Here is a 23430-nt window from a genome sequence, read left to right on the forward strand (position 1 = left end):
ACAGCCACCTCTCCAAGATCCAAGATTTGTCTCAGTTTAGCTGGGACAGTCACCACGGTACCAGAGGATTGGTTGCCTGTTCTATAGCTCCTGGAGATCTGAAATCAACACTTGAGGGCGCTGGAGGGACAACGCACACCTGGAGGTCTTGCAGAGCTGTTGGCATAACAGGAACACTAAAGGCATCCGTGGACAGGATGCAGAGGTCCAGGAGTTAGTCCTGGCCTGGACAAAAACAAGACCGTAACCCGCAGCAACCAGAATTCAAGACCTGACTCCACCCAGCACATAACACAAGGGAAGAAAGAGTGGCTGTGCCCCACGGGTATTCCTGTCTCGCTGCCATGGCCAGAAAGCCAGCTGGAGAGGATACAGGCAATGTCTTTTAACATAGTTCCCTTTCCCGAGAAAGCCCAGCAACAACGACTGTTTCTCCACATTTTTTTTTTGCATCTCTACAAAAAAATTCGTTTTCATAATTAACATTCTAAAAACCAAAATGGTATAGTAACAAATGATCCTTTTATGAACCTGTTTTAGTTGCCATTTCTCCAAATGATATCAGAACAAATATATCAGAACAGAATATACATTCCTAGACCTACAGGTATTGGTTTTTAATATAAATAAAAGCATTCACATCAGCATTATTTATTTTAATGCTAATCAAAAAACTTTAAAATTATTCTTATAAATATATATATAATTTTAGCTTGGGTGCTACTTTTGGGAATCAGAATCAAAAGCCAAGTTAAAATTTGGAAATACTGACAAACGATCCAGCATCCTTTGCAGAAGAGTATTGTCAAATTAATAAAATGTCTAATACACAGATATATTACTGCCAAATTGAACCCTTTCTTTATAAAAAAAATAACATGTCTAACATAAATCTTTGGCTCACGTAAGGATTTTTTTCATAGTAAGAAAGAAACCGTATCTTGATTTTCCTCAATGGACATTTTCTTTTCAACACAGGAACTCCTCCCTGCATCCTTGTTAATGCTTTTAGCATTGATTATTATATATATTTTTCCCCTTGGCTAAATCTCAATATTTCAGCGGCTTGATTGTTCTGGGAAGCACAGAATTTTGGGTTACCAGCTATCTTTCTTAAAATACTAAGTTCAAGAAGGGACACGCCTCCTCGAAACAAAGCTTAAATTTTTTTTTTTTTTTTAAAGAATACAAAAGCTTGGTGGGGGCCAGGGCTGGCGAGGTGTCACAGTGGTAAAGAGCACTGGTTCCATTAAACTGGAGCTCACTTCCAAGCACCCACACAGTTGCCCACAATGCTCTGTAACTCTAGTTCACGCATTCAACGTTCTCTTTTGGCCTCTGTGGTGCTGGGCACCAGGTATTCATACGGTGTACAGACAGACATGGAGGCATAATACCCCTATGCATAAAATAAAAGAAGGGAAGTTTCTAACCATCTTAAAAGCTTGCAACTGTGACCGCTAGTGTATCCCAATCTTAACAAATGTTAGTGAAAATGCTTTCTACGCTTCTCAGATCAAGGTTATAAAATTAATTAGCTCAGTAGTGTGAAAAGCAGGTTCAATAAATGGTCATTAAGAAAATGAAGGAAAAAAGAAAACCCAGCATTTTTACCTCAATTCCTGAAAAAATCAGATTTGGAGAATACTGAACTATTGTCCTGGTGTTATAGGCACTGTCTCTTTTGTTTCTCACGGTGAGGCTGACATTGAACTTGTCATTCTGGGACCTGACAATCAGCAGGCTCTTTTCTGTGCTGGACACATCCAGTGTGAGGTCTGAGATGCATTTTTCCTTGTTTCCACAGTCTTTGGCAAAAGGAATCTGAAATGGGCACAGGAACATATTTTTTCATAGTACAGATGAACCTCAGTGAAAACTACCTATTAATTTGCATAACAGAAATGGCATGGTACCCAAGTAAGAGAGACAGCGCCACAGGAAAATTGATTGTACTGCTGAGGTCTTACTGCTGACTTTAGGGGAGAAAGAATAAACGTCGACTCACAGTCTTAATTTCCAAGTTCTTTAAAGGAGGTAGTTTTCATAGGTATTTTACATGAGTATCTGTTTCCCAAACCTCAAGTAAAGAACTCTGAGATCTAAATCTACACAGCTTCATTTCTATTATTTTCTAGTGAGAAGAATGGGATATTAAGGAAATCTGTCAAGAGATGGGAAAATATCCCAGCCATGTATCTGAAATTTCACTTGACTCTTCTTAAATTCCATCCTTCCTTTATCCAGCCTATCACCACACATGTCCTTCCTAGCCCTTCTCCACCCCTTCCAATCCCTTGTCACCTTCCCATCTGCTCCCTACATTAAGGCAGCCCTTGCACTGGCATCCAGCATCTGTTTTCCTTTCAGTCATTTAACATATTGGGGCAGATGTAGTCTTTAAACAGCATTCATCTGGTACCCACTAAGCTAAATTTAAACAGTCAATAGTATTACACTGACCTTTAAAGTGTCTATAACGCTGTCATGGCGCCACACCCAGAGGATCCCATTCAGTCTTTGAGTCCAGCCATACATTTCTGAGTACAGCCCTCACTACTGAGCTCTGGTTTCGGCTACATCGGGAGTATCTTAAGCTTCTTCAAGAGCTCAGCATCCTCACAGACACTATCACCCACTCATGCCGTAAACACGGTGCAAAATCACCCAGTCTTGTCAGGGCAGGACTTAAAGGTGGTGCTTTCTCTGATTCCCAGACTAGATAGAAATTCTTACAAAATCCAAAATTCTTCACAGCATGACATTTAATTACTGCTGAATGACCAACTCTGAGGTGAGACTGAGCGTCATGTTTGGTACATGTAAGATGATAGATATTTTTGGCAAGTTGCAGGATAGGTAGATGATGGATGAATGCAGAAGATGACTTCTCTGTCCCTACTGTTGGTGGTTGGTCTGGTGATATCTATTCTAAAGCTAATCTCCCCCCCTATATCCCCCAGAGGCTTTGCTGAAGGAGACATTCATGTACCCCAAATAATGCTGTAAGCTTTGCCTATTTGACCACTGACACACCTGGGCAAGGTAGATGGGGAGCTGTGGCCAAAGTTGGCAGGCTTTGAGGGACAGGAGACAATCATGGGAAGGAGAAGGAGGTAGAGGAGAAAAGAAAACGCAGAGTTGCCATGAGACAAAGAGAACACGTGGCTTGGGAGGAAGGACTCCGAGAACGGCATGGAAAGGAGCAATCTAGATGAAGGATAGGCAAATACTTGGGATTATAAACGGATGCTAGCCCAGTTAGGAATGATTAAAACAGATGGAATGGGATGGAGGCTGGGAGAAATGAGATAGAGTAGGTGGAATTATCTGCCCAACCCAAGGTAAGGCAATTGCAAAATCTATCAGGAGTCTACGTCCTTAATTGATTCTAGTGGGCTAGATAATACCGCTGTAATAATTATAGGGCAAATAATAAATGTTATTAGCCCGATACCATTTATTTACCACAACACCCTACAATTTTCCCCCATTGTGGCTGTTCTTGCGAAACCTTTTCTCTCTCTGTTCCCTCACTCACTCTCAGGGATACATCAGTGAACTATAATTTTGGGAACAGTACTAAGGTAGCACAGCTTTGTCTCTTTTGTTCTTGGGGTAATGCTCTGCCCACAGACAGCACATTTGCCTCTCTGCTCCTTCACATTGTGAGCTGTGGTAGTTTGAGTGATAATGGCTCTCACAGGCACACATATTTGAATGTCTGATCCCCAACTAGTGGACTTGTTTGTGATAGATTAGGAAGTATGGCCTTGTTGGAAGAAGATTTGTCACTGTGGGTGGGCTTTGTGGTTTCAAAACCTCTCACTGTCTCTGCCTATGTATGTGTCTGTTTTGGTCTCTGTCTCTCTGTCTCTCATTGTATCTCTGTCTCTGTCTCTCTCTCTCTCTCTCTTGGCCTGCCCCCTGCAGATCAGGATGGAAAGAACTCAGCTACCACTTCAGTGTCATGCCTTTCTGTTTCCCACATGATGATCATGGAGTAGCCATCTAACACTAAACAAGCCTGCAATTAAACGTTTTCTTTTATAAGAGCTGCCCAGGTCATGATGTCTTTTCACAGTGATAGAAGAGTAACTAAGACACAAGATTTACACCATGGGCCTCTTTTATACCACAGGAAGGCCAGATATGAATCTGTACTACTGACAGGTGGTTAGCTGTGGTTTAGCTGTGAGGTTCACTATGAATGCATTCGTTATCCATGAACTATGACTTGTAACTTATGCTTACATGCTTATTAGAACGAGTGCCTTTTTCAATTGTTTGTTTACAGTTCCCTTAAACCCTAGCAAGAGGAAGTTAGGAGAAGTTTAGAGTTGTCCAATTCTGTCTCTGTCTGTCTCTCTTCTCTCTCTCTCTCTCACACACACACAATTGATTTAAATTATGTGTCTATATACTTTCAGATTTTCTAATGCATTCAGAAATTGACAATGTAAATTAATCTTACATGTTCGTGAACTGAGTTTGGCAGAGCATCGTCAAGCACAGGCCCGTTTTCTGGATCAGTGAGATTAAAATCCAAAGTCACTCTCAAAGAGTCCTGAAAGTCATGCTTATCCTACAAGTTAGAGCATAGCATTTGTCAGTGGTGTTGTACGGACTGTATGGTATGACTCCCCTGTGGCACCCTTCTGCCCTGTAACCACTGGAATATCCTCGTGAACCTAACCTGACATCACACCTCAGCAGCCTTTTGCTTCACTGAAGTGGTCTAGCTTTCCGGTTTTGACAAGGCTTCCAACTGGGGAGGGGAGGCTCTAGAGACTGATAGATAGCTCCGCAGAGGGACCTATCGGAATTCCCCTGATGTTTCTCCTGCCTGGGTATACCATCTGAGCTGTATGACAAAAACATCGTTTCTCTTGAGACCTGGTGCCAGTAATCAGTTTCCAACACTTCTGGAAAAGTGGCTCACTTTAGCCAGGGCAAACTCGTCAAATGCAGTTTTATTCCACTCATATACATCTAAATCTGTGGAACTTTGCAATGCATACTGATGTGGAAATGGTGTGTGAGCGTGAGTTTCGTTTTCTCCTGCAGTAAGGACCATTATTCACAGTGTCAAAAACAATGATCTTTATACACGTTGCCGTGAACTGTCTCGGTAACCTTTTGGGATGGGTAGCTATGATGATTTTTATACTGAGCTTCTGGGACTAATGGAGATGCTGGGATCCCATTCAGGTCCTGAACAAATGTTAAAATAGTGATCATAATCCAAAGGGGTTTTGTAAAGTTTGAAACTAGTTCATTCCTTTTAGCATCGGTCCCTGGACAGAGCTGATACACTGACCTTTTGCATATGGCTGCAGTCACTGTTGGTGGGATGGAGCCAAAACTGTCTGACACCATCAAATTTTATACACCTCCTAACTGGTCAGTTCTCAGTTCTGAATAACTCAAGAGAAGGGACACCTGCCCACACATGCACGATACACACTCAGTTTGGAGTAAGGCAGCTGTAACACATGATTTACTTGCCAACATGTAGAAGGAATGCCTGGTGCATTCTGACTCTCGAACTGTGATGTTTCTTTGGATCCTTCTTTCCTGAGTCCCAGAGAAAAAACTCCTTGATATCTGCCTCAGCGAATCAAGGGTGACACGGTACTGCAGATCTGCAAAATTGAAAGAAAATTGGACGGACATGTTTATTGGGGAATGACACTCACCTGATCCGACTCGTTTAAATGAGCATTATAGCAGAAAGCTCCAGCAAATGAATTGATTAAGGGTCCTACACTGAGAATTACCTATCTTGCTACGGTACAGAGACAGAATCATATGTGGGCATAAACCTTGAGGAAGTCGATTGAATGGCTCTCTGGCTTGCCGTGCATTTAACATGCCAACTTAGAGTATGCCCAAAACTCTATGAAATTTCACAAAATGCCACAGTAAAGAAACTCAGTGAGATCTTTTCCTTTACATGAGGGTAAAAAATATCCTTTAAGTGCTTCATTAAAAAAGAAAAACCAAAAACAACCACACCTAGTGTTGCATATGACGAAAGCCAAAGTCTTTATGGCCCTTCTCTCCATTTCGTTTACCTTCTAGTCAGAGGACCATGAGAAGTGCATTTCATCTTAAGGGTTAGTAAGCTTTCTTACTGTACTTGGGTTTTGTTTGCAGAGTAAATCACTCTTCTCTAGCCAATGGCCCTCACAGTTTGGACCCCAAGGTATTTCCACATCACTGCAGACTGCCTTAGAAAGTTCAGAACATAAAGCAGAGGGAACACGCAGGTTGACACACCCGAGAGCCCCACACGGAACAGGTCTGGCTGAAAATAGGAGCCTCGTGTCAGTGGGAAAAGAACTTTGGAATCAGGGTTGGGGACTGGGGTGAAGAAGTCGGGTCATCTGCAATACCAGCCTTTCCCAGGAGGGGGCAGGCAAAGGGAGCCGATCCTGTTTTTGAAATTTTTCATTTACAGACCATTTTTTAAATGCCACCCATGAGAGTGTATATAATCTAAACATATGGGGAGGCACAGGAAAATATGGAATTTTGAGGTCACTTTTGATTTTAATTTCGGATGCAGAATTTACTAGGTTCCATAATTGTTCCTGCTAGAGCAGAAGCGGTTGCAAGGGTCGGCCCGCTCACTGGGGAAATGTTATGAGACCTTATTATGCTTGGGAAAGGCCATCTTCCTGGGGCCAATGCGTTTCCCTCTGCCAGAAAGTACACACTACAATCATTATGCTCACCAGCCTCATAAATTGAGTCTTCTTTAGATTTTAATTTCACATGAAAACATATTGTAGCATTTATGCATACTGTTTCTTTCCCCTCCACACGGCAGTTTTTCTTTTGAATATTCACTTTGTTGGGTTCAAAGTTCATGGTCACTTTAACCACAGCCACGTCTCTGGCCCTGCAAACACATAAACAATGGGATTACCCTCGCATTGTTGTACTTACTTGCTGGGGTAATGGGAGTGCATCAAAGGACACTTTCCCTTGCGTGTTGTATGACTATTGTTTTATAATGATTACTTGTCTCAGGAAAGATTGTATCTCACATCCTCGTTGCTTCGAATCGTGTTAGACGTTTGGTTTAAAGGCTGAAAACTTAAAATGGAAGCAAGGGGCCAGGTGCATGCTCAGAGCCAGAACCGGTATTTGGGTATTTGGGAATCCCTGAGTTTCATTTCCAATTTGGACGTGGTTCAAAGGCACCTGGCAAACCGGGTGGCCCCTCCTGTGCTAGTGGATGGAGCCTTGCTTTTGTTCCTTGGAAGAATAATTAGGTCCAGGACACTCTGAGTGCACGCTGCTTGGTCCTAAGTTAAGGTTAATCATCAGAAATGCTGCAGTCCCGGTCTTCACCTACGGCTTTGCTCACACAGTTTCAGGCGTTCACGGGGTAGCCTGGGTGCAAAATTATATTAAGCAGAAAATTCCAGGAGGAAAAGAATCGTGTTTTAAATTGTGTACTGTCCCAAGTAGCATGATAAGCATCTTCACTTCTCTGCCTGGGTGTGAACCCCGGAGTATCCAGCTTTACATTTTAATGGCAGTCTACCTCATCAGCAAGGGCACGTGCCATCTTGTATTTATCGGCCTTTCATTAGATCTTTAGCTTTCTTTTTATGTTTTTCCTTGCTCAACTCTGCATCAGAACTCACGTACCTAATAGGAAAAAAAATCCCTTTTGGAATCTATTAACTTAGCGGACCACTAGCTTCAAAGCAACACACAAGTCATCAGATAACAGCTGAGGCCTGTAGGGGAGATCTCCCCATTCTGCTGCAACTGGCATCCTGATGTATGTACCCACCAAAGCTCTTAAAAATTGCCCTGCTTTATGACTTTCTTTGTCCCATTACTGAAAAATGCAACAAAACTGCTTCCACATTGAAACATTATAATAGGGGAGACTTAAAAAGTCATTCAAGTCAGAATGTATGTTACTATGACATGATATGGTCATTCTTATTTGCTTCAGAAAAACACATATCTGTCACTACTTTAAGGTGAGAGCTGTTTCTTTCAATGACGGTCTTAGGAATCCAAGATCAGGCTCTCATGCTTGTGTGCTAAGCCTTACTGACTGAGTCATCTTTCTAGCCCATCTTGTTATCCTAGCAAATGGCTATTGCATACAGTGTTCAGGTAGCTCTAAAGATAATATATTTTAAGGCATGTTTATTTCTATGTGATACCTTTAAATTGTTTAAGAAAGCAAATTACTTTATAGGCAAGTCTGTCTTTAAGAGTCCCTCAAATAGAACATCTGTTTTAGTGTCAACTGCATAACTGAAAACCAAATTAATAGTTCACTCTATCCATTCCTATTCAGCTTCTTTGTTCCTAAGATTCACTGAGGCCTCAATTCATTGAGTAACTTGCATCTTGCCCGTACAGTATGAGAGGAAATAGACATTTGATATATTAAGAGTTCTAACCCTATGTTATGGTCTGAAATAATGTGGAGAAGATTGCCAAATTAACCAGATGTTTTAACACACATACCAGAAGAGGGCAGCTCCACCAAGGCCTCCAATGGTCACGTCAGTCAAACCATCGCCATTTAAATCCATCTCCCCGTGGATAGACTGGCCAAAAAATTTCAGTGTCTTGCCATCCCCACCTGATGCAATACGCTGTGAAAATCGCAACAGACAGGCAGATGTCAGGAGAGTCCATTCAAAATAGCTCTGAGAGCCAGGCATGGTGGCACAGGTCTTTAATTTCACACTCAGGAAGGCAGAGGCAGACTGATCACTGTGAGTTCTAGGCCAGCCTGGTCTACAAAGAGAGTCTAGGACAGCCAAAGCTACACAGAGGAACTCTGTCTCAAACAAAACAAAACAAAAATCAAAAAAACCAAAAAACAAACAAAAAAGCTCTGAGTAAACCTGAGAATTTGGATTAGTGAATAAAGTTAAAAGTAAAGACCTCAGTGGAGAAGCAAGAGGAAACACTGAGATGTTTCCAAGGGAAATTGTTCTTCCTGTAGTACAGACTGTTATGTGAGGGTTACTGACTCAGTGAAAAGGAGAGCTGACATGTAACATCATATTGTCTAATGCTCAAAAGAAATCTGAATATTTTTATATTAATTACAGTTTATTCACTTTGTATCCCAGCTGTAGCCTCTTCCCTCAACCACCCCCCAACCCTACCCTCTCTTCCTCTTCTCCTCCCATGCCCCTCTCCAAGTCCACTGATAGGGAAGGACCTCTTCCCCTTCCATCTGACCCTAGCTTATCAGGTCTCATCAGGACTGGCTGCAATGTCCTTCTCTGTGGCCTGGCAAGGCTGCTCCCCCCTCAGGGGGAGATGATCAAAGAGCCAGCCACCGAGTTCATGTCAGAGACAGACAGTCCCTGTTCATCTTACTAGGGAGCCCACTTGGACACTGAGATGCCATGGGCTACATCTGTGCAGGGGTTCTAGGTTATATCCATGCATGGTCCTTGGTTGGAGTATCAGTCTCAGAAAAGACCCCTGGGCCCAGATATGTTGGTTCTATTGCTTTCCTTGTGGAACTCCTGTCCTCTCCAGGTCTTACTATCTCCCCCTTCTTTCATAATATTCCCTGCACTCTGCCCAAAGTTTGGTTTTGAGTCTCAGCATCTGCTTTGATACACTGCTGGGTAGAGTCTGTGGTAAGATCCTGTCCTATTTCCTGTTTTCTCCTTCCATCCCATTTGTCTTTCTGAGTGAGGATTGATCATCTTACTCAGGGTCCTCCTTTTTGCTAAGCTTCTTTAGGTACAGATTTTAGTATGTTTATCCTATATTATATGTCTAGTGTCCACTTATAAGTGAGTATATACCTTGTGTGTCTTTCTGCTTCTGGGATAACTCACTTAGGTTGATCTTTTCTAGATCCCACCATATGCCTGCAAATTTCATGATTTCCTTGTTTTTAATTTCTGAGTAGTATTCCATTGTGTAAATGTACCACAATTTCTGTATTCATTCCTCTTTTGAGGGACATCTGGGTTGTTTCCAGTTTCTGGCTATTACGAATAAAGCTGCTACGAACATGGTTGAGCAAAGGACACTGGCATCAGAATAAAACAACAGCCTACAGACTGGGAAAGGGTCTTCACCAACCCTATATCTGACAGAAGGCTAATATCCACAATATATAAAGAACTCAAGAAGTTGAAAAGCAACAAATCAAGTAATCCAATTAAAAAATGGAGTACAGAGGCATAGTCCTCTGTAGAGAAATATAGAATGGCAGAGAAACACTTAAAGAAATGTTTAACATCCTTAGTCATTAGGGAAATGCAAATCAAAATGACCCTGATATTTCACCTTATACCCATCAGAATGGCTAAGATCAAAAACTCAAGTGACAACACATGCTGGAGAGGATGTGGAGAAAGGGGAACCCTCCTCCATTGCTGGTGGGAATGTAAACTGGTACAACCACTTTGGAAATCAATCTGGTGCTTTCTCAGACAGTTAGGAATAGTACTACCTCAAGAGCCAACCATACCACTCCTAGGCATATATCCAGAAGAGGCTCAAGTACACAAGCTCTATTTCTGTTTCTTTTTGAATGATAATAAACAGATAATATTTAAATGTTTTGGAAACATACCATATATGCAGGAAGTAGAAGAGATGATTGCATAGGAAAATTAAAAAAAAAACTGTTCTAAAAGATCCATCTGTGCTCATATCTACCCTCAACGTAAGGATGGCATAGAAAATATGGAGTTCTTGAAGGCTCACCTACGCACCTTACATAGAAAGTTACCTTACATGGGAAGTTATGTTTCTACGCTTTGTAGCTTGGTATTTGTCCAAGCAGATACTGTCTTGATAGAACCTTCTGGCAGGGTTCTATAAAGCACTAACAGCCCCTTCCTAAACTTTTGGTATTCCCTCCCTCAATTCCTTTTAAACAACACAGAGGGAATCATCAAATAAGAGAAAACTAACATGGAAGGATTATATGTCCCCTTGACAAATATTCCTGTTAATTTTTCAGCAAACAAACCAGGGAGGTATGAGCCTCATTAGCCCCAAAGAGCTGTTACTACTTGATGCTGGGTCAGGCTGCATTTCTGGAAATGGGTAATTACATCTTCAGCCGTTCCCTGGGAATGCATATTGCAGTAAGAAAACAACCTAACTCTATTACTGTTATGTTGATTTTGTTTAAAGATGCTTCTTGACTTACCACTACTTTTTTTTAAAATGCACTACTAATGACAATTTATTCCATTAAACAATTAAAAATCTCTTGTTGCTTCAAATGCTATTCATTAAACCTGCAAGATTCATACTGAAAGAACAAAGCAACCAAATAAAAGAAGCCTCTTTGTGTGTACTTCCTGGTTCCCTAATGGCCCAGTGGTTAATACTGCCTGCTACTAGTTAAGCATGTAATCCTACAAAGACTTTTAACTAAAACAAGTCATTTGTCAAATGGATAGGACTACTGCTACTTATACAAGCCATTTATTTTGTTCACAATTAATGACATTATAACTTTATAAAAAGTTAACAAAATTTTACATGAATAGCTTTTGAGACCATTGAAGTGTAAAATGAAAAAGCTAATGTCTGAATTCTCTTTATGGTTTAGTTGCTGGAGAGCATTTATGTAAGTGTTGAAATATAAGATATTTATTCATAATAGCCCATTGCTTATTGTTATAAAAAAACTGCCCATTACATTCCAACTTCTCTAAACTCTCTTGTATTTATGGTATTTATCGTGTATTAAACATTTATGTGAATGAATATTTTTTTTATTTAATAAGAAATTAAATTTATAGATTAGGTCAGTAAATGTGAAACTGCTAACTATCAGTAAATTTAAAACAAGAACAACAGAAATCCTCTGCAGGTCAAATTAATCTAACTCACATTTTTCCAAGAAATATTACTTGAGAAAAAAAATTGTAAACCTCATAAACATTTTGATTTGATGAAAATGTATAATATTAATTCACAATTATAAATTTAATGCAATTTTGTTTACCAACAATATGAGCACTGAATAAAACATCCCACAGTCTCCTTTACTGACTAAATCACACTGTTGTTGCCCTCTTCCTTTTTAGGATTTAGGATTAAGTACACAGTAGATGTCAAGCCACTTTATTTACCAGGTTTCTTTTGTTTTCTATTATATTACCATTTCAAATGAGGTCCAAGAAGGCAGACAAATAACCACAAAAAAGAAACTAGGTAAGAGTATAAAACACTAGCTAACTCTTCTAAGAAAGAATACAAGAGAAAGTCTCATGGAGTTTCCCAAAGGGTCAGCATAAAGTTATGAGTAACGGAGGCGAGCCCACGTGGCATGGAAACCTGAGGCCCTGAGGGGAATCCTGGTGTCTTACTTGTGCGAACTCCTTCCTTATGGTCTTGCCACCGCCATGATAGATGTACACAGCTCCTGCGTGGTCATCCTCCAGCGGAGCTCCAACCACAACATCATTAAATCCATCCACGTTGAGGTCTTTTACAGCAGCAATTGCTGTTCCAAAACGGGCCCCACAGGGCTCATTCTTGTTTTCTTTTGTGCATGAATTATCCTTCAGAGATGAACAGCATGTCTGCTTAATTGGTTCCAGGCTCATTTGATATTCAAACCTTGTCTGGAGGGAAGATAAACAGAATACTTAAGAGTTTCTAACACTGCTACTGTAGGGTACCTTTGTTTTTTTAAGCACACACACACACACACACACACACACACACACACACACACACACTACACCGAGCTTATGAAATAACCATTTGCATACAGACGGCAAACCTGTAAAGTATATGAAAAAAGTGGGAATGCCAAAGGAGCCTCAGCAAGCAGGCATGATGAGAATTCCAATAGGCTGTTCCTAATGAAGCTAAGGGTATAATTAGTTGCATGTTTTCGACTTATTAAGAACTGAAAGTTAAATCCTCCATTGTGTGCTCCTAGCCCTGCTACACCCACCCTGTGCATCTTGGATGAGACCCTTAGTTCATCCTCCACCTAAGATAAGGACAAAATTTACTCTGTTCATGAAACTAACATTGCTGCCTGCAATGGAGGGAAACATAGACACTGCTAACAAAGAACATACTTTGAGAGAGAGAGAAAAAAAAAAAAACAAACAACAACACAGTTTCTTTCTCCAAACAAACACACAGGAGAGGAGAAAGCCAAGGGGGAAAAATAGAAAGAAAGGTACACAATTTATGATTTAAAATAATTATTATGCAAGAAAAAAATTAAGAACCAAAATGAACAAACAAACAAATGAAAACAAAACAAGCCACTGACCTGTCTGTAAATAGCAAATATCCTTTTAATAAATTAGGTAAAAGTTATTTCACCCAACAAGTGATGTCTAAAATTAGGACTGAAATGAGACTGTCTCCTCACGGGGTGAAGTGTTACAAAACCCACAGTGTCTCCCAAGGAAGGGCCTGGGGTCACTGCTATTAAATTGTTTCTGGCTATTGCCATGGTAACTGTGGATGACCCCCCACACACACACCACGCAGGCTAGAGCTCTTGAATAGTATGAGCAGGATATTTACCAAGTGTCATTTGCATTTGCCTTACTTATCCCGCCTATTCTGGAGGGGTGGGGGAGAAAGAGAAAGAGAGAGGGAGGGAGGAAGGGAGAGAGAGCAAAACAAACTTATTTCACATGTTCAGGCAAAACATAATTAAAGTCTGAAAGTACTTAGCTTGGATTCTAAACGTTCCCTTTGAAAATGTGAAATTGAACGGGCCTAGCAAACTTCTTAGATCACTTTTCCCACGCAAAACTAGTGAAAAATATTCGAGATGCGTTAGTGGGAACTGAAGGGAAGGAAGGGATTTTCTGGATGCGCCACAGTCAGATGTCATTACCTGATTCACAGCGTACACGTACACTTTGCCTTGTTCCTGTTTGTCTTTTCCCATATACATTGGGGCTCCGACGAGAAGCAGGTCGGTGTAAGAATCTTTGTCAATGTCAATTGTTGTTAAGACGCTGCCAAAGTAGGAACCGATCTAGGACACAAGACAAGACAACAAGCACACGGATGAGCTCTCGGAATTTCTCCCGGAAGCAGAAGTCTGCCGTTCTATTAACTGTCCTTGTCTAGAAGAGGACGTGAGGTTGGTGTCAAAGGCAACGGAATACAGAAAATGGTGCAAGCCAAGTCTTCTCTGAAGACTGAAGACTGAAGTCCTGATTTGGAGAATGACGAGGGGTAAAAGATTTCAGTCTATGACTACGTTCATTTCTATTGTGACTTTCCTTGCTTTTCCACACATCAGACCAGTACTACCACAGTGGTTTTTGTTTTTGTTTTTGTTTTTGTTTTTAGAGAAAAAGATTTTTAAAAATGAGATAGAGAGAGGTACTCTGGTTTCTTCAGGGTGTAGGTACAATAACGTGGGACGGTGAAACAAATGAACAGAAGGAGCTGAGTACTCCTGCAGTAAACAGAGCTGAGGAAGTTACATGTTGGTCTCTTGTGGTGCCTGCTGAGCAGTGGCAAAGTCGTGGTCCAGCATCTGCAAGGCATAGAAAACTAGGAAAAGATTGCAAGGCCTATCCTCCTGAACAACGTTTTGTTTTTTTTTTGTTTTTGTTTTTGTTTTTTAAAGGACCTGTTTTAGCGAGGAACTGGATTTACACTGTCTAAATGCTGAAATCACTTTTCACATACTGACCTGCGTTTAATACTCACATTCTTTTCTTTTTTTAATACTTCACATTCTTAATATATAACTTTTTTTTTTTTGGTGAAATAGGAAGGATTGAGACAAGGTCTTTTTCTGCAGTCCGGGCTGATTGGAATTTACTGTACAGCCCAGGCTGTTCTTGAACTTGTGGCAATTCTGTCTCAGCCTCAGAGTACTAGGATTATGGGTGTAAGCTATCATGCTTGCCATATACCACCAAAACTCTTCTTGTTTTTCATCCTGGCAAGCTCCTTTCTCTCATCTCATCTCCTAAACTTCATCCTGCATTAACTGTCAGGCCTGTCGTCTTCACTGGGTTCTCACAGGCTAGATGACATTGTTCCACAGTTCTCTCACAGCTTCGCTGATGCACACATCATCTCCCTTCTCTAGGCTCCCGGCCATTCCTAGAAATTTCCGGACATGGATTTGAAGCTGTTTCTTTTGAATGTTCTTTTCAGTGATCCTTTAAGGTACCACTTCACAGACATTTGAAAAGCTTACTGCTAAAAGAAAAAAATAATTGAACTAATTATAAATACACCTGCCTCCACACAAGCAAAGAAACAAAGAAACAAAACCCTCAAACCCTAAAACTGTAAGACACTGCACTAATGGGCATCAGTTTCTAGTGTCAGTCGTCTTCTGAAGCTGACTGTGAGCTCATGAGCTGCTCAGGTCCACAGTTCCTCTGCTTTCTCAGTCCCATTGCCAGTAGCTTTGGTCATGAGAATTTGTGTTTCCATAGGAACCACGTCTAAGTGTAATGATGTTCTTGAATTACCACAACTTCACAAATTCACAAATGGTTAACTTTTCATGATGGAACAACCTTTCTTCCCTTTCTTCTTCTTCTTCTTCTTCTTCTTCTTCTTCTTCTTCTTCTTCTTCTTCTTCTTCTTCCTTCTCCTCCTCCTCCTCCTCCTCCTTCTCCTCCTCCTCCTCCTCCTCCTCCAGAATCTCAGGCTCAGAACAGAAATGATTACTTTGAAAAAAAAAATCACCTGACATTCTCTTTTACTCCTGTAAGAATGTTTATTTTACAATTTTTGCATTCCGCTATACTTGCGACACCCTCAGAATGATAACAGATGCAAGCTGTCAATAACAACAATTAGCATTTTCCTGTCCTTCAGCTTTATTTACCACTCCCACTTCCGTCTCTTCTACCTCTTCCCTATCAAGTTCATAATATTAAAAAAATAATTTTAGAATCTTTGCATGTCACCTTTGAGCTACAATGATCAGTCTATTTTATTGTTGATGAGTTTATGAAATATGAGTTTAGTAAATATGGCTGAATTAATAAAAATCCTTTCAGTTAATAGAAGAGACTACCTCTGATGACTCTGACATTCCTCTGGAGTCTGCTCAGGATACTCTGCCTGCACTGCTGAGCAATGCTGGTCGGGGGTGAAAATAATTTGGCCTGGGATGTGGTGTTTAGGCTGGGTGGAATTGGAAAGGAACTGTTTGTGTATAATGGGGCTTCACAGACAGTGGTGGCCCTTTGGAGAGGTCCTGGGAGCTTTCGCTATGCTATCGCAAAGGGCACTGTTCCTCTGAGGCTCAGGCTGTTTCTAGACCTACTCAGTGTGACTCTCCTGATACCTGAGCTGCAGGTTATGATGGCTGTGGCCAGGACTCCCACAGAGGAGGAAGGTGTATCTCAGCCCTGCATATCAAAGCCTGAGCAGATCATCCTTGCAAATGACAGGATGAAGGCAGTGAATTCTTACTGTGGAATTCTTAGAAAATATGAGGAAAGAAAATATGAGGAAAGAAAAGACAAAAGCTATTCAAATTACTATTCAAAAGCAACTACTGAATAGCATGGTTAGACATATTTTCCAGCCTAAAATACTGTAAATATTGCCATTTCCTATTGTATGTATAGTTTCCTAAACACCTTTTAATATTTAAGGGTATTTTAAAGAATTTTCCAATTTTGCATGCTACATACAATTTCCCATTACTTACGGCATGATCCAATGTTTTGAGTTGGGCATTTAAAATCTGACACACTTTAGTCTTTCTCTTCTTTCTTCTTCTATACTGTCTCTCCTTTTAGAGCCAACACAACATTTCTCTCTTAAGAGTTTCCTGTACCAATCATAACTTCATGCTACTTCTAGCTCATCAATGATTAATTAATGCAACTGGCCCTTTTATGCTCCTTAATGTTTTAGATCTTAATATTTCTTGTCTAGATTGACTATAACAGCATGAAACGGCTTTTATCTGTTCATATCTACCTTTACCTTCGTCCAGCTAACATTCTTATGACATCAAAGATATGGCTACTTCATACCCCTACAAAATATCAAATAAAGGTCTTCTTCATGATGTATTTTGAATGATTGGGTTTTAAAAACTTCAAGTCAAACTCTACCCAGAGTCCCCAGAGGTGACACAGAACAGTTCATTTCCCGTTTACCTGCTCTCCACTGAGTGTCTGGAGAATGCTGATGCTCCCATCCTCCATCCTGTAGATGACAACCTGGCCTGTGTGATTGTACCGAGGCTGACCAGCGATATAGAGCACATCTCCAGGGACAGTGGCAGAGTTCACCATGTAACCTAGCCAAGGAGAGAGCCAAGATGTGGGCCTGGACCCTTAAAGTCCTATGGAGTATATCATGACTAACTTTAAATGGTTGGGCTAATCATCTCTGTATTTTCTCATAGTTTGTGTTGGTGAGAAGCCTTTATTGAGTTCCCTGTTTCTGCCACACTGAATGACTTGGAAACGATAATTCCCCAAGCCCGGTTTTTCATTGTTTAAATATGCAAATGATATAACAGTGATGACAGAAAAGGGTACCTACAGGAACTCACACACACTCACACATACTTACACCCACCTGAAAACCCTCCAATGACCACTTTGCAGCAAGTCAATTGTATTTTATTTAGATACAAGTGTCTGTACTATCAACATTAATAGAGTTTTTGGGGGCAGGGTTGTTGTGTGTGTTTGTTGGTTTTGGTTTTTTTTTTTGTTGTTTGTTTTTTTTTTTTTTTGAGACAAGGTTTCTTTTTGTAGTCATTGCTGTCCTGCAACTCACTCTGAAGACCTGCCTCTGCCTGCTGAGCACTGGGATCAAAGGGGTGTGCCACCACACCCAGGGAACACTAACAGTTTTATATTCTCTGAATGACAGAAAACATAATTTCTTCCTTCATTGCTACCCAAGTTTTTAAACTGAAATTTTATATGGCTGAAGGTTGCTTGTCTGAATTGTGTCACAAAGGTATTGCATTTATTTCCTGGATATTTACTGATGGAATAATGGAATTTGGGTATTTTTGTTCTTTGTTTTCTTTTGTTGTTTTCACATTTTTTCTATTATGTTTATGATAATAAAGGCAATTTTTGAGGACTATTTTCTTCTTCTGAATATTTTTAGCAATAAATTTCAAATAATAAATGACTGGATCATTTTTTTCCTCATTGGTACATTGTCAGGTAAGTTGCTTTCAGAACACACTACGGTTACTCTTTGACCTGCTGTATAAGAGACTTCTGGCTCCATTAAACCTTCTCAGGTATTGTGTATGAGAATTGGGATTTACATTTGTGGATGTTATGATGCTTGTTAAATTATCTAATGACAGTTCTTTGCTGTGATTTTCAGTGTTTTTTTTTTTTTTTTAATGAAACCTGACTTTTTCCACACATCTACTCATCCCATTCTCCATGCTCTGTAAAATTGCTTTCTTTTTACCCGCTTTTGCGTTCACTTATGTGCATTTTATGTTGACTTCTCTCATGAGCCAGGAAGTTTTGTTTGTTTGTTTTCTCTTTTTCCTTTCTCTTCCAGGCCACCTCCACTTAAGGTGTAAGAACACTGGGTTCTGCTCCAGTCTGAATCCTGTTGTTATGACAGGGGAGCTCATGCATGGGTCGATCTGATTACGAGCCCTGTTCTCTCCTGCAGTCTGTACATGGCCACGGACCTGGCACAGGTGCCTCTGTTGACTTAGCTCAGTAACCAGGGAATTCATAGGCAACCCCCACATTTGGCACTACCTTACATATCTGTATACATGTACAACAAAATTTCCACACCCCTTGTTGGGAAGCCACTCTCTTTCCAAGGCCTTCGGCACACCTACAAGTCCGTCTCTGCAGAGATGAAGGGATCCGCAGTGCAACGGTAAAGTCCTCACTCAGATGCATGGTGGCTTTTCCGATATCCATAGCCTCTTAGCCTGGGAAGTTTCTCAGATATTCTTAAAATGGACATGATGTGTTTAGTATGTACATGACTGGAGGAAAGTTCTGGGTCAGAAATGCACAGTAAACCAACTCCAGAGTCACTTCGGGCAAGTTAGGAAAGGCCTAAATTTTGGCTTTAAGTCAGATCATTATTATTATTTTTTTTGAGAGAAAAATAGTTTTGTATTTTGTATCTGCAGAGCATGGAGCTAAATCAATGCATAACCCATACTACACTTAGGCTTGAGCTCTGCAGAAGGAAGCAATGCTCTAATAGCTAGAGGTGGCTTGTTACTGGACTCGAAGACTGAGTAGGCCAGAACACCACAGGGAACTGTTTCTAACTGCGAAGGAGGTCATATTGTTAATTTAAGTAGCATTTTACTATAAGGTAATAATTCCACTTGCAAACAAATAATATGTTCATGTAAGTGCTAAGGGAACAAAATGTCAGGTGTATTTCCCTTTGTGAATATTTTTCAACTATCTTTATACATTCATCTCCTCTCCTCTCCTCTCCTCTCCTCTCCTCTCCTCTCCTCTCCCCTCCCCTCCCCTCCCCTCCCCTCCCCTCCCCTCCTCTCCTCTCCTTTTCTTTTTTCCCTCAAGACAGGGTTTCTCTGTGTAGCCTTGGCTGTCCTGGACTCACTTTGTAGACAAGCCTAGCCTTGAACTCACAGCCATCCACCTCTGTCTGCTTTCGTGAGTGTTGGGATTAAAGGCAGGTGCCACCACGCCCAGCTCACATTCATCTTTCTTTATGAGGAAGAGCATCTTCCATCTCTTGGAAGAAGCGTGAGCACTGGCAATGGAATAGGACATGCACGGCTTACCTTGTGCCTTTACCTCACTTCCTGTTCCTTTAGAGTTTGTCAGGCATGTAGGCATGTATGGATGAAGGGGACAGGGAGTTTAGACTCACCTGCCTCCTCCCTTCCTAAGCCTCTGCTTAAGCACATATCAAGTCAGGTTATGAGGTGATGGGAAGATGGGTGGGTTACTCTGTCCTGAGAGAGATGGCCACGCTTTATTTCACGCTGATCAGTGCATATATTTCCATAGCGTTGATCTCTTACTTTCCCCTTCACAAAATTTCACATGGCTTCACTAGTTGCCTTCCACCCAGATTTCATAAGAGCAAACTCAGTCTCTTTGTAATTTATAATCACCACAATGAAATATTTGAAAGTATCCCTTCATATTTGAAATAATATTTGAGGGTGGGTGAGGGGAAGCACAGGAAAGACATCTTAGACTTATTAGATATATGTTGGCAAATGTCTTAACTTTTGACTAAGGCAATGAAATGAACAGAAAATACTTGAGTATACTATAGAGAGCATATATAAATTTTTTCCTTTCCTAGGCACAGAGGATTCATAAATATGCACATATATTTACATACATTTGTGTATATACATTGTCAACTAGTAATTTTTTCAGATTCATTGAATTATAAATGATAAGAGGAGCTATATAAAGAAGGAAGGCTCCTATTTTAATGTTTTCTTATGTATGTGAAGTGCAATTTTAAATTATTTAAGTATGCTTTAATCAACCATTAATTCAAACTTTAGAGAATGATAGATTTAGGACTTTGTTTGACTTAAAAGAATTTGATTATAAAATCCTAACCTAGAATACCAATGATGATGATGATGATGATAATAATAATACACTGTTAAATTAATAATTAGAATAAATGAATAAGGAAAGTAGTGACCACGTCAAACACATTTGTTTTCTTCATTCAAGCTTGTTTTGTTTTGTTTTTGTTTTTCGAGACAGGATTTCTCTCTCTAGCCTTAGCTGTCCTGGATGCACTTTGTAAACGAGGCTGGTCTTGAACTCACAGAGATCTGCCTGCTTCTGCCTCCCTGAGCACGGGGATTCCAGGTGTTCGCCACCACCCCCGGCTTCTTCATTCAGTTTTTGTCTAAATACTTAGTAGCAACAGAATCCATGTTAGCAACTGACATAATATTTAACAGACCCACGTTAATTTTCTACTGAAGCTATAACAAATTATTATAAGCTTGATGACTTACAATATTCATTGCAAATGCTTTATTTCACAATTCTGTAAGCTGGTAGGTCCCCCTGGACTATAGTGAGAAGCAGGTCAGGCTATACTCTTTTCTGGTAGCTCGGCAAGATCACATGTCTCTGTCCCTTGTGACCTAGGGATACATGTGTTCCCATCTCCCTCTTCTTCGCTGGCAGTGGCACTGTATCTCTCTGACCGTCTCCTACAATTCTATTTCTCTCTCCACACATCTAGGGAAGATTTTTCTGGTGTCATCACTTGACTTTATCAGTCTATGGCAATATATCCAAGGGAGTTCTGTCTCAGGATCCTTCATGTAGCTGCGACTGGAAAGTCCTTTTGGCATCGGAAGGTAACACATTAAATGCCTGGGGATTAGGGAATGGGCATTGGATTTGTCTTTTAGGCTGAGGTCTTAAAGTGAATTTCTGAATGCAATATGATCCTTTCTGTGGCTCTTCAAACACACAGTCAACTTCCTCTCGTAAGAGCAGTTAGAGTGCCATCTATTATACATGAAGGTAAATGTCCCATAATTGTTCTACCTAGGACAGAAAGGCAGTTTAAGTTAAGCTAGTTCTTGAGTTCAAGGTATTTCACATTCAACGATGTCACAGAATCTTGGGTCATGAGAAATGTTAGAAGCTTTCTGAGTTGACTTTCACTGTTTCTGTCGCCTCTCTCTGCCTCAGGCCAGAGCCCACCAAGAGAGACTGCTTGTCTCTTCATTGTTTTTCATCCCAAACAAGGCCTGCACTCTTCTGCCTACTCCACATTGCTATTTTTAATCTGTTTAATGTGCTTGGCGCGACACAGACCCTCAGTATTTGCTCATGCTTTCCCCATTATCTCAGAATCAGGTCTTTTGGTACAGTGAAACGAAGACTGATGTAAGAATCAGGTGACCTGACTGGCATGTCATAGTTGCTACGGCTAACTGGAAGCACAGTCATGCTATCCTCTGATGATCAATTCAGAAAACAGATTAACCATGTCTGCCGCCACGAAAGCACACATGTAAAGTAAAGCTCAGCCCCAGAAGCTTGGATTACAGCTGCTCTTCTGCTTCAAAGAAACACTGTACACTTCCTTTCCCAGCTTCCCATTTCCTTTGAGATTCGGAGGAAGGTGAGCTTGTGTCAGGGAATCATTACAGATCTATCTTCTCTAAATCATTTTTTACTGGAATAACTTGACACGTCACTGCAGCTTTGAGTTGCTTTGTTTGTTTTCTGGTTGGAGTGGAATGTGGTGACTTCTGTGAGGGAGATGAGACCTTCCTTTATGCCACTCACTGTGTCTTAAGCTTTGTGCAGCCTCTGCTGCTCACCATTCCTTAGTTACCCGAAGCCCAAACTCTGAAGCCCTGCTGTGTCTGCAGCTTTCACACATGTCCTGAGGAAGGAGAGATGTGGAGGCACCACAGACACTTGGCAGTTTCCTCATGAGATACAAAGAAACTGGGATTTGGAAAGAAAAAGACTTGGATCCAGGGTCGAATACCGTGGTGGTAAAACGGGGTGTTTGCTTTATCGCTGTACCCCAACACTGAGAATGATGACAGGGCATGAGAAGACCTAAGGATGAGTGTGTTAAGTGAGGGGGGCCCACATCAGGAGGGTTCTGTTCATTTTAGACCTTCCCACCTGTTTCCTGAGCCCTTCCAGTGACAAGAGGCCCCCCTCCTGCCCCAGTTGTTTCTGAGCCTGCTATATATCCTGAATAAGCTGATGCCTCCCACTCCCTTACATACCCCATCTTATTCTCCGCAAGGTTTAGAGTAAAACGCATTGCTGAGTCTAAGTACAGCAATTCACTGAGTGGAAAGAGGGCTATCAAAGAAGCAGTTACATGATAACACAGTTGAAACACTCTTTCTGAATGAAACCTCCCGAGAGAAATCATTATGTAAGAGATAAGGTAGGCCATTCCATGTTTTTCTCTAACCTTGTTTTCTGCCTACCATGTCCAAAGCTCTTCTGTTCTTAAAGGAAATATCAGGCATGGGGAACACGCATAGAAAGCACCAGGTTGGCTAACACTGCCCCTTGCGCTGTTCATACCTCAGCAGGCACTAGGCTAACGACCTGCAGAGTCTGTGGCTTTGACTCTCTAAGGCTGCTGGGAATGTCTGAAACTTTCCCCTTCCAAAGCATAAAACTACAGGGACAGGAGAAAATTGTGGTAAAGATAAAACAATGTGGAAGACTTCTTCAGAAGAAGGCTTCATCAGTTGCATCCGAGCCTTACCTAAGTAAGAAGCAAGAGGTTCGTTCATTTTGGCGGGCTCACGTTGAAAGGTGGTATTCCGAGGGATGACACTGTGGTTGGCCTTCTGCATGACCACAGTTCCGTTCCAGTCATAGGCGCCCACTGCTCCAAGCATGACCCAATCCTAGCAAGCACAGAGAACAGGAAAATGGCGTAGGCAAACACATACAAAGCATTAATAAAACGATAGGAATAGTTCAAAGGGCT

The 23430-nt window shown here is 40.9% G+C and overlaps 1 protein-coding gene across 1 annotated transcript in view; it reads right to left on the reverse strand.

The window, feature by feature from the left end:
- Positions 1-23430, reverse strand: part of Itga1 (integrin subunit alpha 1) — a 153636-nt gene that overhangs the window by 26201 nt on the left and 104005 nt on the right. Inside the window, exons 11-19 of the mRNA XM_055603387.1 lie at positions 23203-23347; positions 17121-17263; positions 13859-14002; positions 12354-12611; positions 8509-8639; positions 6741-6907; positions 5509-5645; positions 4475-4585; positions 1615-1824 (exon numbers count right to left, since the gene is read on the reverse strand). Of these exons, the coding sequence (XP_055459362.1) occupies positions 1615-1824; positions 4475-4585; positions 5509-5645; positions 6741-6907; positions 8509-8639; positions 12354-12611; positions 13859-14002; positions 17121-17263; positions 23203-23347 (1446 nt within the window). The remainder of the gene's footprint in view (positions 1-1614; positions 1825-4474; positions 4586-5508; positions 5646-6740; positions 6908-8508; positions 8640-12353; positions 12612-13858; positions 14003-17120; positions 17264-23202; positions 23348-23430) is intronic.

Source organism: Psammomys obesus, unplaced genomic scaffold (genome assembly GCF_907164565.1).
Source record: "Psammomys obesus unplaced genomic scaffold, mPsaObe1.curated_primary_1811, whole genome shotgun sequence".
Lineage (NCBI taxonomy): Eukaryota > Metazoa > Chordata > Mammalia > Rodentia > Muridae > Psammomys > Psammomys obesus.